The 15,982-nt window shown below is 63.2% G+C and overlaps 1 protein-coding gene across 2 annotated transcripts in view; it reads left to right on the forward strand.

Moving 5' to 3' along the window:
- The first annotated feature begins 6,671 nt into the window (after window positions 1–6,671).
- CPNE7 (copine 7) overlaps window positions 6,672–15,982 on the forward strand; it is an 18,596-nt gene continuing 9,285 nt past the window's right edge. Inside the window, exons 1-9 of one of the 2 annotated variants that reach the window (XM_032284727.1) lie at window positions 6,672–6,972; window positions 8,499–8,684; window positions 11,921–11,995; window positions 12,226–12,300; window positions 12,873–12,956; window positions 13,495–13,584; window positions 13,720–13,818; window positions 14,650–14,736; window positions 15,025–15,084. In XM_032284727.1, the coding sequence (XP_032140618.1) occupies window positions 6,796–6,972; window positions 8,499–8,684; window positions 11,921–11,995; window positions 12,226–12,300; window positions 12,873–12,956; window positions 13,495–13,584; window positions 13,720–13,818; window positions 14,650–14,736; window positions 15,025–15,084 (933 nt within the window). In that variant the 5' untranslated portion in view covers window positions 6,672–6,795. The remainder of the gene's footprint in view (window positions 6,973–8,498; window positions 8,685–11,920; window positions 11,996–12,225; window positions 12,301–12,872; window positions 12,957–13,494; window positions 13,585–13,719; window positions 13,819–14,649; window positions 14,737–15,024; window positions 15,085–15,982) is intronic. The other variant, XM_032284728.1, reaches the window with a different exon arrangement.

Below are 15,982 nucleotides of genomic sequence, written 5' to 3' on the forward strand. Positions count from 1 at the left end.
CACTTTGAGAGGCCATGGTGGGTGGATTGCTTGAGCCCAGGAATTCAAGACCAGCCTGGGCAACATAGTGAAACCCCGTCTCTACAAAAAAATTTAAAAATTGGCTGGGCATGGTGACTCATGCTTGCAATCCCAGCACTTTGGGAGCCCGAGGTGGGTGGATCAGGAGGTCAAGAGATTGAGACCATCCTGGCCAACATGATGAAATCCCGTCTCTACTAAAAACACAAAAATTAGCTGGGGGTGGTGGCGGGCACCTGTAGTCCTAGCTACTCAGGAGGCTGAGGTGGGAGAATAGGTTGAACCCAGCAGGTGGAGGTTGCAGTGAGCCGAGATTGCACCACTGCACTCCAGCCAGGGTGACAGAGTGAGACTCCGTCTTTAAAAAAAAAAGCATCTCTTCCCTACACCTTCCCTGAGTTTCCATTCTTGCCACAGGATCTGGCCTCTTCCCTTACCTGTACCTGGGCTAATGCTGGGGGATCTGTGGGGAAGATACTGGCAGAGCCTGATGCCAGAAGCTCTTCCCTTTCCCCTGGCCTCAGAGTGGGCAGGGGAAGGGCTGTGGGGGTGGAGGGCCTGGGGGCTTTCTCTGTAGGTGGCCTAGGAGTAGAGAGGGCTGGCATCACACAGCCTTCTCCAGACCCCCTTCCTGGGGGCCTGGACGTCACAGCCACTGTCTCAGGGGCCTCCTGCACTGGGGAGAGGGGCAGGGCCTTAGGGGGCATCAGTCAGCCTGGGTCGTCCAGCCCGGCCGCCCACGGTCTTACCCTCAGGCTCCACATCTGCAGCGGCACGGCTGTGGTGCTGGGGACGAATCTGATGTGGCACAGCCCCTGGCAGCTCCTGCCCTTCTGAGAAGCTCCCCAGAAAGGGTGGTACCTCCTGGTGAGGAGGAAGCAGAACCAGGCTATTGATGAAAGGGACCAGAGGGCAGAGGGAAGCGTCCGGGCTTCATTCCGGGCCGGCTTTCGCCGAGAATAGCATCAAAGCCTCCAATGAGTCAAGCAAGACGAAAACCAGGGCGTCCATCGGTTGGGATGGGCCTGAGGACACCGGCCCTGGGGACACGGCTCCCACCTGCCATCGTGTCCTGCCGGACCAGAGTCTCCTCTGCGCCTCTCTTTCTGCCCTGGCCTCACGGTCAGCAGCCACCCCCGGTCCCCCTCTAGTGACACTTACCCTGTGCCAGCCCCTCCCTCACGCATGGGCCAGACCCAGCACAGGGCTCTCCCTGAAGGCTTCTTTGACCTTGGTGCGCTGGCTGAGGGGACGGGTGGGCAACAGGAAGGCGTGTGGCTGCGGGGGCGCCAGTGCTGTGCAGAGGGGCTGCCCAGGCTTAGAGAGCCCTGGTCTCAGACGAGCCTCAGCGAAGTGGGGTGGGGGCGGCACAGGCTCAGAAGCCCCACGGCTGCCGTCTGAGGGGTTGACCCCGGGCCAGGTACAGAGCCCCCAGCAGCAGTGGCACCGCTGGCTGGGGACTTCACCGGGGGAGAGCCTGCTGGTCACCAGCACTTGGGACTCAGAGGCCCAGTGATTCTGAGGTCCTGCTCAGCTTGGATGGCAGCTGCCCTTTGAGTGCATGGGGACCTCACGGGCGGCCATCGCTCAGGGTCAGAAGGCATCCCAGCACCCTGGGATTCTAGGGGTTAGTTCTAGGGAGTCGACACTGGACGGAAGCGAGATCCAGAGGGTTAGCATGGCGGGACGGCCAGGAAGGGCGGGCACTCCAGACGCTCAAGTCTGCAAAAGGGCAGCACGGGAGGAGGCGAGTGGGCGTGGGCGGTGCGAGGCCGGGGACGTGGTTCTGGGTACAGGAGGAGGTGAGCGGGGGTGTGCGGGAGGAGGTGAGTCGGGGGGGGCAAGAGGAGGTGAGCGGGGGGGCAAGAGGAGGTGAGCGGGGGTGTGCGGGAGGAGGTGAGCGGAGGGGCAAGAGGAGGTGATGGGGGAACAGGAGGAGATGAGCAGGTGCATGAGAGGAGGTGATGGGGGCTGGAAGGAGGTGGGGGGGAGGGCAGGAGGAGGTGAGTGGACACACATGGTTCACAGGCCCAGGGAGGTGGTTGGGGGCCCAGGGCCACTGCTGGTCAGCAGGCTTGGCAGCTGGGAAGAAGAGAGGACCCAGGAGTGAGGACAGTGGGTCCTGGGGGACCCTGGGACAGCTGGTGCCTGGGTCTGAGTACAGAGGGGTCCTGGCCCAGGGGGACCCAAGTGGGTGAGGAAGAGCCGGTCTCGGAAGGTGTCCCTAACATGCAGCTCTGAGCAGGGCCCCTGACCCCAGAGTCTCACTTACAGGGCTGTGCGGACTGGGCCCCTCCACAGTACATGCACCACAGGGCCTGCTGGGAACATTGTGGGCAGGGCAGCAAAGCCATCGAGACATGCCGGGGCCTGGAGGGGCTGATGACGGCATCGCGCTGGGTTCCCAGCAGGATTCCAGCTCCACCCAGGGGCCTGGACGGCTGAGGCAGGCGTGAGCGCTGGGTTCTGAGCTCCATTCTGGGTTCTGGCTCCACTCCTGCTGTGTGGCCTCAGGCACCACAATGCCCTCTCTGAGCCATGTCTTCTGCCAGCAGCGGTGTCTCCTGGAGGGCACGGATGCTGGGGACAGCAGGGTCCACCCCTGGCTGCATGCAGACCTGGGGCAGGAGGGATGGCAGCCAGGGCTGCACAGGAGAAGGCGCCTCGAGGAGGAGGGGTCTCATCCGCACCCGGAAGATGGTGCTGGGAGGAGGACGTGGAGAAAGAGGACCACCTGGTTGGAACAGACGTTGCCCTGGGGGTGGCCTCTGTCTGCGCTCGTGTGTCTTGGGCGCCTGGCGCGTCTGCGTGTGTGCTGTCTCTCTGTGAATGGGCGCATGTGCCTGTGGTATTGGCACACGTGTGTGGCATGTGCTCATGTGTGCCTGCCTGTGCTGAGTGTGGTGAGGAGAAAGGCCCCCTCATCTGAGGTCGCCGAGGATCTGCGGCCGGCCAGGTCTGCGGTCTCAGCCACAGCCGGTGTGGCCACCTCTGGGCATGGTTGATTCTCAAATAAGATAAAAAGCCAGACCCTGCAGGAAGACAGCCTGATCCAGACAGGGTGCAGATGTTCTAAGATGAAATAACCTTTCTTCAGGAGGAACGACATGGAGACGGTAGGGTTGCAACCAGGCTAAAAAAAGCAGCACCCATCCGGACGTGCGGAGAGCTGTTCCCTTTTAAAACATCCTGGGAGTAACCCCCACCCCCACCCCCTGCAGTGTCTTTTGAGGCACCTCCTGGGACAATCTCTCCACATGAAGGGCGGGTCGGAGGACCCTGCATTCAGGGCTGGGGACCAAGCTCCCTGGAGCAACCCTTGGGCCTGTGCTGTACCAGCCGTGTGCTCAGGACAGCCAGGGAGGAGGCCATGTGCTGTTGGAGTGTGGGGGAGAGCACCAGCTCTAGGTGTGTGCCTGAAAGCCCGTGGCAGTGGGGCTGGGGTCTGCCCGGAACCGCTGGAGCCCCTGGACCGGTTTCCCTGCTCCCAGTTGGCCCTGTGGCCAGTGTGACTGAAATGGGAGATGGGGACTCTGTGACCCAATGGAGATGGTGCCCTCCAGGCAGATCAGGACCTGGGAGCAACCAGCAGAGCTGCGTTTCGTTCGCTGATTCACCCTCCATTCGCCCGCCTGGAGCTCGCTGCCTTGGACTCTGTGTTGGGAGCTGTCCTGGTGCTAACCCAGGCCTCAGTGGACGAGGTCATGGGCAGCACAGTCCTGGACAGTGGAACTGATGGGGACGTGTGGGCGGGGAGCCCAGAGGGATGTGAGGAGGTGGTTCTGACTGAGCTGGGCTTTGCGGGATGGGTGGGAGCCGGCTGGTGAGGAGAAGCTAGGGGAGGCAGGGGCACTCAGGCCTGAAAAGCAGAGTATCAGAGTAGTGGATGCCAGGGAAGCCACACAGGGCATGGGCAAGGATGCGTCATTGCTGCTGCACACATTGATCCTGTGTGAGCCTCCGGAAAGTGGTGGGATTGCACTGATGGGACCAAACACAGGATCTCACGGGTAACCCTGTGATGAGGGCATTGTCTAATATTTCAACAAGGATCGCGGCTGATTCCTGCACGTATATGTATATGGGGTGGTGGGAATCTCATTTCCTGTGTCTGGCCCTGCAGGATAAGCTGGGAGGGGAAGGCTCAGAAAGACAGCTCCGAGGCCGGGTATGGTGGCTCACGCCTGTAATCCCAGCACTTTGGGAGGCTGAGGCGGGCAGATCAAGGGATCAGGAATTTGAGAACAGCCTGGACAACATGGTGAAACCATACTAAAAATACAAAATTTAGCCGGGTGTGGTGGCGGGTGCCTATCACCCCAGATACTCGGGAGGCTGAGGCAGAAGAATTGCTTGAACCTGGGAGGTAGAGGTTGCAGAGCTGAGATTGTGCCACTGCATTCCAGCCTGGGTGACAGAGCAAGACTCTGTCTCAACGAAAAAAAAAGGCAGCTGCAACCTGCCTGGGCCCTTGCTTTGTAGCGGGGGCTCCTGCAGGCTGGTCCCTGAGCTGGGCAGGCAGCATCCGGAGATCATTGCTGCAGGAAAACTTGCGTTTTCTCCTGTGGTTTCTCTCCATTAGAGCAGGCTGCGGTCAGGGCCATCAGCCAGGGGACCAGGGCGGCCCAGGGCTGTGGCTGGGGACCCCAGTGGGTCGATTAAAACCATCCTGGGCTTCAGCGACTCAAATTTCCAAACTCAGTGACCTTCATTTGCTGGCTCCATCTGTTACTTTGCTAGGGTGCCACCATGGGATGGCTGAGGGCTGAACTGGGATGTTTCCGGTTTAAACCCTATACCCACTCAGACAGCCTGGGTGACCTCAGGCCTCAGGCCACACTGCAGACCAGCAAGCCTCAGGGCGGCAGTGTGGACAGCGTTCAGGTGAGGTCAAGGTAGGAAGTCAGCCTTGGTTTGGGGAGAAGCGCCCCAGGGCTGGTGGCCCACAGAACGAAGCAGGAGGTGAGCACCTGCTGGAGACGCCTGGGCACCCACATCCTTTGCCTGAATTTCTCATCTTTTCCATGGAAGTGGTTGGGAGCTGAGGCTGTGTCCTCTCTGCAGCCTGGGGAGCTGGGCTGGGGAAGACACAGGGCCCAGAAGGCCCAGGCTGATCTCCAGAGAGAGGGGCTGGCCTCTGCCCACTGGTTGCCAACTATCCTGACCTGGCTTCAGGGAGGAGTCCTAGAGGCCAGGGAGGCAGAAGCGGATGCCCACCCCGCCCCCCAACCCCGCAGGCCTTGCTGTCCCTGACCCAGTCCTCGCCTATTTTTCTTTTTGGTTTCTTTTTTTTTTAGACAGAGTCTATCCCTGGTGCTAGGCTGGAATGCAGTGGTGTGATCTCGGCTCACCGCAACCTCCGCCTCCCGAGTTCAAACGATTCTCCTGCCTCAGCCTCCCGAGTAGCTGGGACTACAGGCGCGCACCACCACACCCGGCTAATTTTTGTATTTTTAGTAGAGACGGGGTTTCACCATGTTGGCCAGGCTGGTCCGGATCTCTTGACCTCGTGATCTGCCCACCTCGGCCTCCCACAGTGCTGGGATTACAGGTGAGAGCCACCGCGCCCGGCCTCGTTGCTCACCTCTTTAGGTGACCTCCCAGGACGGCCGGAGTGTGTCCCCTTGGCCTGTGGCCCCCCAGCTCTGTGCGGGCCTCCGCCTGGCCGTCGCGTCTGGTGCAATCCCGCCGTCCGACCGCGTTCCTCCTCCCGGGCCGAGGCTGCCCGGTGCTGCCTCCCCGCGCCTGGGCCTCCAGCCTCCTAGTCCTGGCGGCGGCGGCCCCTCTGACCCCAGGATCATCTTCTAGAATCCTGATTGCTGAGGCTGAGCCGGAGCGCACTGTCTTCCCGCCCCCTTCACCTTCACCCCCTCAGTCTTGCCTCCCCTCCCCTCACCCCACACCCTCGTGGCTTCTGGCGAGGTCCACGCCCTATTTTTAGGCAGAAATTGGCAAAAAGGGTGAGCTGGGAGGTGGTTTCTGTATCTTACGCCGCCTCTTCCGCGGCTCCCTCCACAGGGCCGGGTGGTCCCGAAGGCGGTGGGTTGGGGGTGGAATGAAGTCCAAGGCGGAGCGGGGACCCTCCCACGGAGCCCCGGCCTGCCCCCTTGGCCTCGGGGGACTGGTGTGGACCGTGCCCTGCGCACCCCTCCGCGGCCCGATTCAGCCCTCGGCAGTCGGATGGCGGCACCGCGAACGGTCCTTCCAGCCCCAGACCAGCGCGGTGCCTGCACCCAGGAGGCGCCCACTAAATGCTTGTTGATGGAGGCGGCGAGTACCCGAAACCAGCGGCGCCTGGAGATGGGATCCGAGAGGTCCGGGCAGGGTGCGGGGATCTGGTGCTGAGCTGGGGTCCGTGCGCCCCTCGCGTCCCGAGGGTCTGCCTGGGCCCGAACCCGCGCAGCTCGGAGTCTCCAGCCTGGATTGGGTCCCTGGGCCCGGATACGCTCAGCCGGGGAGGGCGCGCCCGACCGATCCCAAAACTGTCAGTTGCGGGTCCCGGGGGAATTCGAACCAGCCTCCGCCAGCTTCTCCGAGGGGCTTCCCTGCCTCGGGCTCCTCCCCGGCCCCGCCCCCCGCCCCCGCCCCGGCCGCGCCCCACCCCCTGCAGTCCCCGCGCGGCGGCCGCCAGAGCCACGTGTGCCCGCGCCCGGGAGGCGTGCAGGGAAGCGCGGCCACGCCTGGGCCGGCCACCATTTCCCGGGCGCCGCGGCGGCGCCGACTCGCGGGCAGCGGCCCCATCGTGCGCCCAGCCGGGCCCCCAGCGCCAGGAGCATGAGCGCGGGCTCGGAGCGCGCGGCGGCGGCGGCGGCCCCCGGGGGGCTGCCCGCGCCCTGCGCCTCGAAGGTGGAGCTGCGGCTGAGCTGCCGGCACCTGCTGGACCGGGACCCGCTCACCAAGTCCGACCCCAGCGTGGTGCTGCTGCAGCAGGCGCAGGGCCAGTGGGTGCAGGTAGGGCCGGGGGCGCAGGAGCGGGAGGGCCACGGGTCGGGGCGCGCGCCGAGCTGGGGACGCGGAGATCCAAGCGGTCGCGCCAGGGCCAGGGGGGCGCGAGGCGGGGACCCCGGAGCTGGGGCTCAGCTCGGGGTCAGGGTCTGGGTGACCAGGTCTGGGGGGAGATGTCCAGAGCTGTGGGAGGGGCTGTGCTGGAGGAGGCGGCGAGGGGGGCCAGAAGGGGGGAGTGCCCCGCAGGGAGGGGTGCACCCCAGGTTCGGGGGGACCCCCGGCGGGAGTGAAGCCTTGGGGCTCCAGGCTTCCACAGGGGGCTTGACCAAGGGGCGCAGAAGAGAATGAGGGGCGGGGGGTGCCGGCCGACCCGGGCGAGAGGCTGGACGGGCTCGGGTCCTCACCACGGGGCGCGAGCAGGCCCGAGGGAGCGCGCGCTGCGGGGCGGACCAGCCGCGTTGGGGGCTCTAACGTGGGTCTCGGGCGCCGGGTTGGGGTCGGAAACAGAGCGGGGCCAGCGCCGCACGGGCGCTTTCTCAGTCGCCATGTCGCGTGAAACGTGTGGCTTCACCTCCAAAGAGCGAGAAACACGGGGTGCGAAGCCGCAGCAGGCGGAGGAGCTGGAACTCGAACCCTCGTCCGCGCGGGGCGCCAGCGCGCTTTTCCCCGGCGCAGGGGTCTCTCCAGGCTCCAGCGGGGCCCGGTGGGGTGGGCAAGGGGACCCCTGTGGCGGCTCGGGCAGTGGAGGGGACGCGTCACCGGGTACCGGGCGCTGGTGTCCCCAGTCACCGACCTCCAGAGTGAAGGGCCTGCCCCACCCCCACCACCTGTTCTCCACCGGCTCGGGCTCCCCCAGGACGCCCCATGCCCGTCCCCTCAGAGCCCAAGCCCTGGTTTCCCCAGGTGGCCTGATGCCCACACTCTCAGAGTCTGAGCTGTGCAGGTGGCCCATGCTTGCCCTTGGTTTGGGGTGCAGGAGTTTTGGGATTCTGGAAGTGAGACGTCTGCTGGCCAAGCTGGGTCTTGTCCTTAAGGGGCATTTGGGAGGGAGCTGCTCAGGATGGGAGAGGCCAGTGAACCGAAGTACCCAGCCAGGAGGGAGGGGGCCCATACCCCATGCCCCTTCCTGCTTAGCTGGTGCTAGGGAGTGGCCTGCGCTTTGGGGTTGCCCAGCCCAGAGTGTGAATCTGACCTCATCCCCGACTCAGCACGTCATTCTTGTTCTCTGTGAGCCTCAGTTTCCCCATCTATGATCTGAGGGTGGAGCACACAGTGGTGGGTGTGAGCTGAGAAGCTGCAGCCCATGGCTGGCCAGGGGTGACCCCCAGGGTGGCCCTCAGGAGTGCGGGTCCCACGGACAGAGAGCAGGTGGGAGGGGGTCTTCCCGGGGTGCAGCCCAGAAGAGAGTCTTCCTGAGGTGTGTGACGTCGGTGAGTGGCAGAGGGGAACCCGAGGGCTGGAGCCAGGACGGCCCTCAAGGAGGGCAGGGTGGAAGCCCTGGCGTGGGGTTGGCTCATAGGGCACACCTGCAGGTGGACAGAACCGAGGTGGTCCGGAGCAGCCTGCACCCTGTGTTCTCCAAGGTCTTCACGGTTGACTACTATTTTGAGGAGGTGCAGAAGCTGCGCTTTGAGGTGTACGACACGCACGGGGGGCCCGGCGGCCTCAGCTGTCAGGAGGACGACTTCCTGGGTGGCATGGAGTGCACCCTGGGGCAGGTGGGTGCTCGCGCCCTCGGAGGGAGGAGGGCGGTAATGGCGTGGGGCCCACAGCCCATCAAAGGCCAGTGTGCTGGCACCGCAGTGCCCCTGCTGGGGCCACCCTTGCTGCGCCGGTCTTCACGGCTGCTCCTGAACATTCCTGATCAAAGTATACATGGAATTTTGAGCCGGGTAATGCATCCGTATATTTGAAAGCCCGGAAGGTGTAAAAGGCCGTGGAGCGCCTCCCTCCTGCCCGTCCAGCCTGCCGCCAGGTTCTTGTACACTGTCCAGAGAGATTTTCACAGGAGCAAATGAAACTATCACTTCTCCTCTTTTTTAAAAAAAAAAACAAAGTGCGTTCCCTGTTCTGCATCCTGCGTTTTCACTTCCATGACATACGGCAGATCCTTCACATCAGCGCCTGAAGCCTTCCTGGAGGCCAGGCGCGGTGGCTCACACCTGTGATCCCAGCACTGCAGGAGGCTGAAGTGGGCATCACCTGAGGTCAGGAGTTCGAGACCAGCCTCGCCAACATGGCGAAACCCCGTCTCTACTAAACATACAAAAATTAGTTGGGCGTGGTGGCACGCGCCTGCAGTCCCAGCTACTTGGGAGGCTGAGGCAGGAGAATCACTTGGACCTGGGAGGCGGAGGCAGCAGTGAGTGGAGATACCACCACTGCATTCCAGCCTGGTGACAGAGCGAGACTCTGTCTCTCTCTCTCTCAAAAAAAAAAAAAAAAAAAAAAAAAAGTGTCTCCTGTGAGTGGCAGGTCCGGTGGTGGCTCCCGCCTGAGAGGCCACCGCCCTCGGTGATGCCCTCCCTGTGATGTTGTCCGCAGCCAGCGTAAAAGTGGCTTCTGCAAGTCACAACCGGGGTATCTGTCGATGGGCTGGGTGCTGTGCTAAACACTCCACGTGCTTCGCATTGAATTCTCACACCCTGCTGTGCAGGGTCCCTCTTTTTTATTGAGATGTAATTTGTGATACAATGCGTAGATCTCAAGGGTGGAGACTGACAGGTTTAGGCGCCTGACCGCACTCCCATCACTGCAGGCCCCCCACCCCTTTGCAGCGGCTCCCCCTGGTTATCTGTTCTGGAATTCCATGTCCATGAATCACACCGTGTGTTCTCCTGGTGCGGGCTTCTTTTACCCAACACCATGTCTGCGTGACTCACCCGCGGCAGCACAGGCCGGAGCCTGGTGTCCCTCCTGTTTTTCAGATAAGGAACCTGAGATTTGTGGAGGGGACATTCCTCCATGAAAGTGGTGGAGCAAGGCTCCCCTAGGCTCCCACCTTGAACCCTTCCACTGTGCAGAGGGAAGAGGGTGGCATGGACACAGAAGTATGGACACCCTTTTTTTTTTGCGTTGGGGTCTCTCTGTGTCTCCCAGGCCAGCGTGCGGTGGCACAATCACGGCTCACTGCAGGCGTAACATCCTGGGCTCAGGCCATCCTCTCTCCTTGGTCTCCTGAGTAGCTGGGACTGCAGGTGTGTGCCCCGAGACCTGGCTAATTTTTGCATTTTTTGTAGAGGCAGGGGTCTCACCATCTTGACCCGGCTGGTCTTAAACTCCCGGGCTCACCAGTCCACCCACCCTGGCCTGCCAAAATGTCGGGATTATAGGCATGTGCCACTGTGTGTGGACCGGACACCTGCAGATGTACACACAGGCACACACAGGGACCATCATCCATGCCGGACGTGCTGTCCGCAGAAGCACACGCAGGGCCCGTGTGGACACAGGCATGCATATATATGTGTGTGTCGAACACGTGTGCTGTGTGTATGTGCAAACTTGAAGCAATGAAGTGACCCCTGCTGGGCTTCTGCTTTGCTGCCACTCAGCTGACCCGTGGGCACCGTGATCAGGGGAGCGGCTGCTGCCCTCAGATCCCTGTGCTGTGACCTTGAGCCTGACCTCGCCTCTGACCTCTGCCTCCACTGTTTCCTGATGTGATTCAAGTCAACAGTGACTCAGTGCAGAACCAGGCGGGGGGAACTGCTGATCAAACGCGGTTATCACAAACCTGCGATCTGCTTTTCCTGTTGAGGAGGCTGTTACGTTGGCCTGAGCCCGTTTCTGCCTAAGGGGTTGCTCTCCTGCCAGAAAAGGGAGGTCACCCCTTCCTTCCTGCGCCCTCCCTGGAGGCAAACCAGGATGGCAGTCCAGTCCCAGGTGGGAGGCTGAGCCCCAGAAGGAAACCTTTCAATTGGGGAATTTGGGGGGCCTGGCCCAAGGTGCCCCCTCCCGGCACCCAGGACCCCCTCTCTGCACCCCTAAGAGAGCTTTCCCACCCCTTAGCCTGTTCTGACCTCCCAGCCCCCACCTAGGATCCATTTTCTCTTCCACTCAGAAGCTGCTGGCCGGGCAGGCCCTAGCTGGGGTGGAGGGACTGCCTATCTTTGCTTTGTATTTCTGACCCCCAGCATCCACCAGACAGCAGCAGGTGTGAGGGGCAGGTGGGAAGCCCACACCTGCTACCTGCTGTGCCCCTGGACGGTTGCTGAGAGCACGCCCAGGTGAAGAGGTGACGGTCACCGGTTCCCACTTGGCCGGGATCATTGCCATATCCTCAGGATGTGGAGCCTGGGGGGTTCGTGCACCCCTCACCCCCACCCTGCTCCCCACTAAGCAGATGGCATGGCTCCATGGGCCTGGGCCTGCCTTCCACCCACCACAATGAGGGGCTCAGAGCCGATGGGGTGGGCGTCCAGCAGGGCCTGGCAGGGAGGAGGAGGAGGAGGAGGCCAGGCTGCATGAGTCCTAGGGGGCTAAGCCTCCGTCCACCTCCACGATCAACTCTGCGCCTCAGCACCTTCGCAGAGGAGTGCACCCGGGGCCACATGGGCATGTGGGGTGTGAGGACCTGCCTCCCCCTGCCTCTGTGCGTCCTCATCTGGGGCTGGAGAGGGTCAGGGGAGCCGCACTCACCTGCAGAGGGAGCTGCTTCCACCACACCTGTGCAGGTGCGCCTGGCTGGGCCGTGGGCTGCTTCCTGGCCGCCCCTGAGCCTGTATCCTCACCTGGTAAATAGGGGTGAGGATGGCTGGCCCCAGGAGGTGGTAGACATGCAGGGGTGGCCATACAGGGGTCGCAGGAACTTGAGAGCGGCCCCACAGGGGGCCCTGGGCCCTGGGCAGTGGGAGACATGACCGGCGTGAGGGTCAGGTGAGGGCTCGGTGGGGCCCCAGGGTCAGGAGACGTCCCCGCCTGCCCCTCCCTGCTTGACACTTCTGACTTCCAGATTGTGGCCCAGAAGAAAGTGACCCGCCCGCTGCTGCTCAAGTTTGGCAGGAACGCCGGCAAATCCACCATCACGGTGAGCAGGGCTACACCCGCCGCACCCACAGGCCCCGCTGCTGTGGCTCTGAGGGGTGTCCTGGGGGAGGATGGCTGGCGTGCAGTCCAGGGAGGGTCGGCCAGAGCCCACAGCGGCCCAGTCCTGGGGGTGCCCAGACGCCTCCTCTCAGCCCAGCTGGGTAGGGTCCTCTGGCCTGGGGCCTCGGGCCTCCCGCACTGGCATCAGACGCCCCGGCCTTGCCCTGCCAGGTGATCGCTGAGGACATCTCAGGGAACAACGGCTACGTGGAGCTGTCCTTCCGGGCCAGGAAGCTGGACGACAAGGTGAGAGCGGGTACCGGGCACGTCTGGCTCAGGCCTCGGTCTGGGAAGCAGTTGGAAAACCTGGTCCCTGCCCAGCACTGAGCTCGCACGGCCGTGTCCCATGTGAGATGTGTGTGCTGCGTGGGAGTGCGCGTGGGGCCGGGCATGCTGCCATCTCGGTCGCCATCCTCACCGTCACCCACGTTAGCTCGCCCGCCCCTCCCAGCAGCCGGGCTGGGACATTGGCAGCTCCGCTCATGACCCTGCTCAGTGACAGGGAAACAGGCCCAGCGCCCCCGAGGCTGCCATCCTGAAGCAGCGGGAACTGCAACAGCGCGTCGTTCCGCGGGCTCCTCACACGGGTGGGGCAGAGCAGGGTCCAACCCTGCCCACCACGTAGGGCGTCTGGAGGCCTCCCGAGAGGGGCCGAGTTGGGCCGACCCCAGGTGGCGAGAGGGACGGAGCAGGGAGATGTCCCGGGGTGGACTCGCCGCCTTGTTCTGTGCCTGAGGCTCTGGGACGTGATGAAAGCAGCCCCCACCCAGAGCCCGTTTCTCAGCGCCCAGCCCAGCAGCCGCTGTGCCACTCCCCAGGACCTCTTCAGCAAGTCCGACCCCTTCCTGGAGCTGTACCGGGTCAACGATGACCAGGGCTTGCAGCTGGTGTACAGGACAGAGGTGAGTGGGACGGGGCGCAGGGAGTGGGAAGGGAAGGGGCTGGCCCGCCTCCTGACTCCTGCATCCCCGGGCACAGCAGGAACTCCCCCTCTATGGGGGGGGGGGTGGGGGACAGGGCCTTGGTGGCCGTGGCTACAGCCAGAGCCCAGCAGGCTTGTTTGGCTGTCGCTGTGATGATTTTTAGGACTACCTTTCACTTCCTGCGGGTGAAACGGGATTTCCGCGACTGCAGTGAGAGAGCTCTTTCTTTTGAGAGAAACTAACTTGAATGCAGATGGAGATACGTAAGGAGCAGAGCAGGGCGGGTGCTTAGAGATGCAGAAGTTGCGAAGGTAGTTTCCAAAGGCACAGCGCTCGGAAATGTGGCTTCTCTGTGCGGGAAGCGGGTACCAGCCGCAGCTCAGGGCCCGGCGCTGTCTGGGTTGACAGGTGGGGCCAGCTGCGCCCGACCCGCAGCTGCTCCTCCATCCAGGTCTCTGTGAGCCCCAAGTATCCCAGGGCTCTGGGCTGCCCCTGAGCCAGCCCCTCCTGCCCACAGGTGGTGAAGAACAACCTGAGCCCCGTGTGGGAGCCCTTCAAGGTGTCGCTGAGCTCCCTCTGCAGCTGCGAGGAGACGCGGCCTCTGAAGGTTGGGGACAGCATGGACCAAGGGGGCAGTGAGGGGTGGCCTCTCTGCGGGCTGGGGATGGAGACGCCCAGGCTCAGGGGTGGGAAGGTCTTGGGGCCCCCCGAGGACAGAGCTGAGGGGGCCTGGGCTCCCCAGTGCCTGGTCTGGGATTACGACTCCCGAGGAAAGCATGACTTCATTGGAGAATTCTCCACCACCTTCGAGGAGATGCAGAAGGCCTCCGGGGAGGGTCAGGTGAGTGGGGGGCCTCCGTGGAGGGGAAGGTGAGCAGGAGGCTTTCGGGTGGGGTCAGGTGAGTGGGGGGCCTTCAGGGGGTCAGGTGAACGGGGGCCTCTGGGGAAGGGCACGTGAGCAGGGGCCTTTGGGGAGGGGCAGGTGAGCAGGGTCCTTTGGGGAGGGGCAGGTGAGCAGGGGCCTTTGGGGTGGGGTCAGGTGAGCAGGGGGCCTTCGGGGTGGGGTCAGGTGAGCAGGGGGAATTCGGGGTGGGGTCAGGTGAGCAGGGGGACTTCGGGGTGGGGTCAGGTGAGTGGCACCCACCTGGGCTATGCCAGTGTCAGCTCCGCACGGAGGCTATGAAACTCCATCCCAGTGTCCTGCAGGGGTTATGGGGAGCAATGACAATGACTCATCAAAACCAGAGGGGGCTCTGGAGGGCCACAGCAGGGGTGGCCTCCATGAGGTTCAGCTGGAAATTGTGGGTACCTGGGTCAGCCCTCGAGGAGCTGGTGTCTGTGAAACTGTGTGGATGGGGGGCAGAGCTGGGCACACGGTGGTGGGAGGTGGGGCTGGGGGGTGCGCTCCCCTGTGTCTGCCCAGCCTGCCACAGCCAGGCGAGGGTGCAGCTGAGGGGCCACCCCAGGCCCTGCTTCCTGCGCCTCCCTGGGCCTTGTCATCCTTGGGCTTAGTGACAGGGTCGTGTCCCGTGGGGGGTCCAACTCTCATCCCCCTCCAGCTGCCTTGCGGCGGCCCTGCCCTTCCCCACCTTGGGGGCTCAACCCTTGCTGTTTGGGATGGTTTTGGGCGGGGTCTCCCACTCTGTGGGGCCTCTGCCTGTCCCTGCCTCAGGCCCAGTGGGACTGTGTGAACCCCAAGTACAAGCAGAAGAGACGAAACTATAAGAACTCGGGAGTGGTCGTCCTGGCTGACCTGAAGGTGAGAGGCGGCCGTGCCCGAAGCTTCCCCACCCACAGGAGGAGCCTCCACTGCCCCCCCATTGTTGGATGGACCCTTAGCCAGAGGCCTGATGGGCCCTAGCATGTCTGGGGAGGGGCTGAGAGATGGGGAAGACGAGGTTGGGGAGAGAGGAAGGCGGGAGGTCTGGATCCCAGCTATGCTGGCCTCAGTGTCCCTGGCGGGGGGCGTCCTCGAAGGCCGTGCTGGCCTCAGTGTCCCTGGCGGGGTGGCGTCCTCGAAGGCTGTGCCGACACTGCTGGCCGGAAGTTCCACAGGGTCTACTCCTTCCTGGACTACATCATGGGCGGCTGCCAGATCCACTTCACCGTGAGTCCACGGCCCCGCCCTGTGCTGGGCGCCCCCACTGCCCTGAGAAGCAATCAGGCCAGACACGTGGAGTCCCCCAGCTCCCGAGGGGCCCGGCCGGGGGGGTGAAAGGGCCCTGGCGGTTCCCCCTGGGCCAAGGTCTCCATGTGTGGCTCCTGGTGTCCTTGCTTCTTTGCAGTTGAGGGAATGGGCTTGGGGTTCAGAAGCCAGCCTGAAGTCCCCTTTGGGAGGTGACCACCAGGGCTTACCTTCCACAAACATAGTTAACAACAGACAAAACGTGAACAAGGAGAAGCCAGAGTGAGCATTTGGGTGAACCAGCCACAGGCTGTAGCGTGGGGTAGTGCCTAGCACAGACCCCATGTCACCCCGTCACCTGCAGATGTGCAGACCCACATCACCCCCACATCACCCACAGGTGTGGAGACCCCATGTCACCCACAGATGTGTCACCCCTGCATCACCCCACTACACCTGCAGATGTGCAGCCCCCCATGTCACCTGCAGATGTGCAGACCCACATCACCCCCACATCGCCCACAGGTGTGGAGACCCCATGTCACCCACAGATGTGTCACCCCTGCATCACCCCACAACACCCGAAGATGTGCAGCCCCCATGTCAGCCCCACATCACCCACAAATGTGTCACCCGTGTATCACCCCACTACACCTGCAGATGTGCAGACCCCCGTGTCACCCTCGGGTCACCTGTGTCACCTGAATGTCATTTGCAGATGCACAGACCCTCACATCACCTGTTTGCCACCGGAAGATAAGCAGACCCCCGTGTGACCCGTGTGTCATTCGCAGAACTGCAGACCCTTGTCTCACCCCCATGCTACCCTCAGATACACAGACCCCCGTGTCACCGTGTGTTGTACACAGACCCCGTGTCA

This window comes from Sapajus apella, unplaced genomic scaffold, assembly GCF_009761245.1.
Source record: "Sapajus apella isolate SASKATOON/1434 unplaced genomic scaffold, GSC_monkey_1.0 scaffold15, whole genome shotgun sequence".
In the NCBI taxonomy this organism is placed as follows: domain Eukaryota; kingdom Metazoa; phylum Chordata; class Mammalia; order Primates; family Cebidae; genus Sapajus; species Sapajus apella.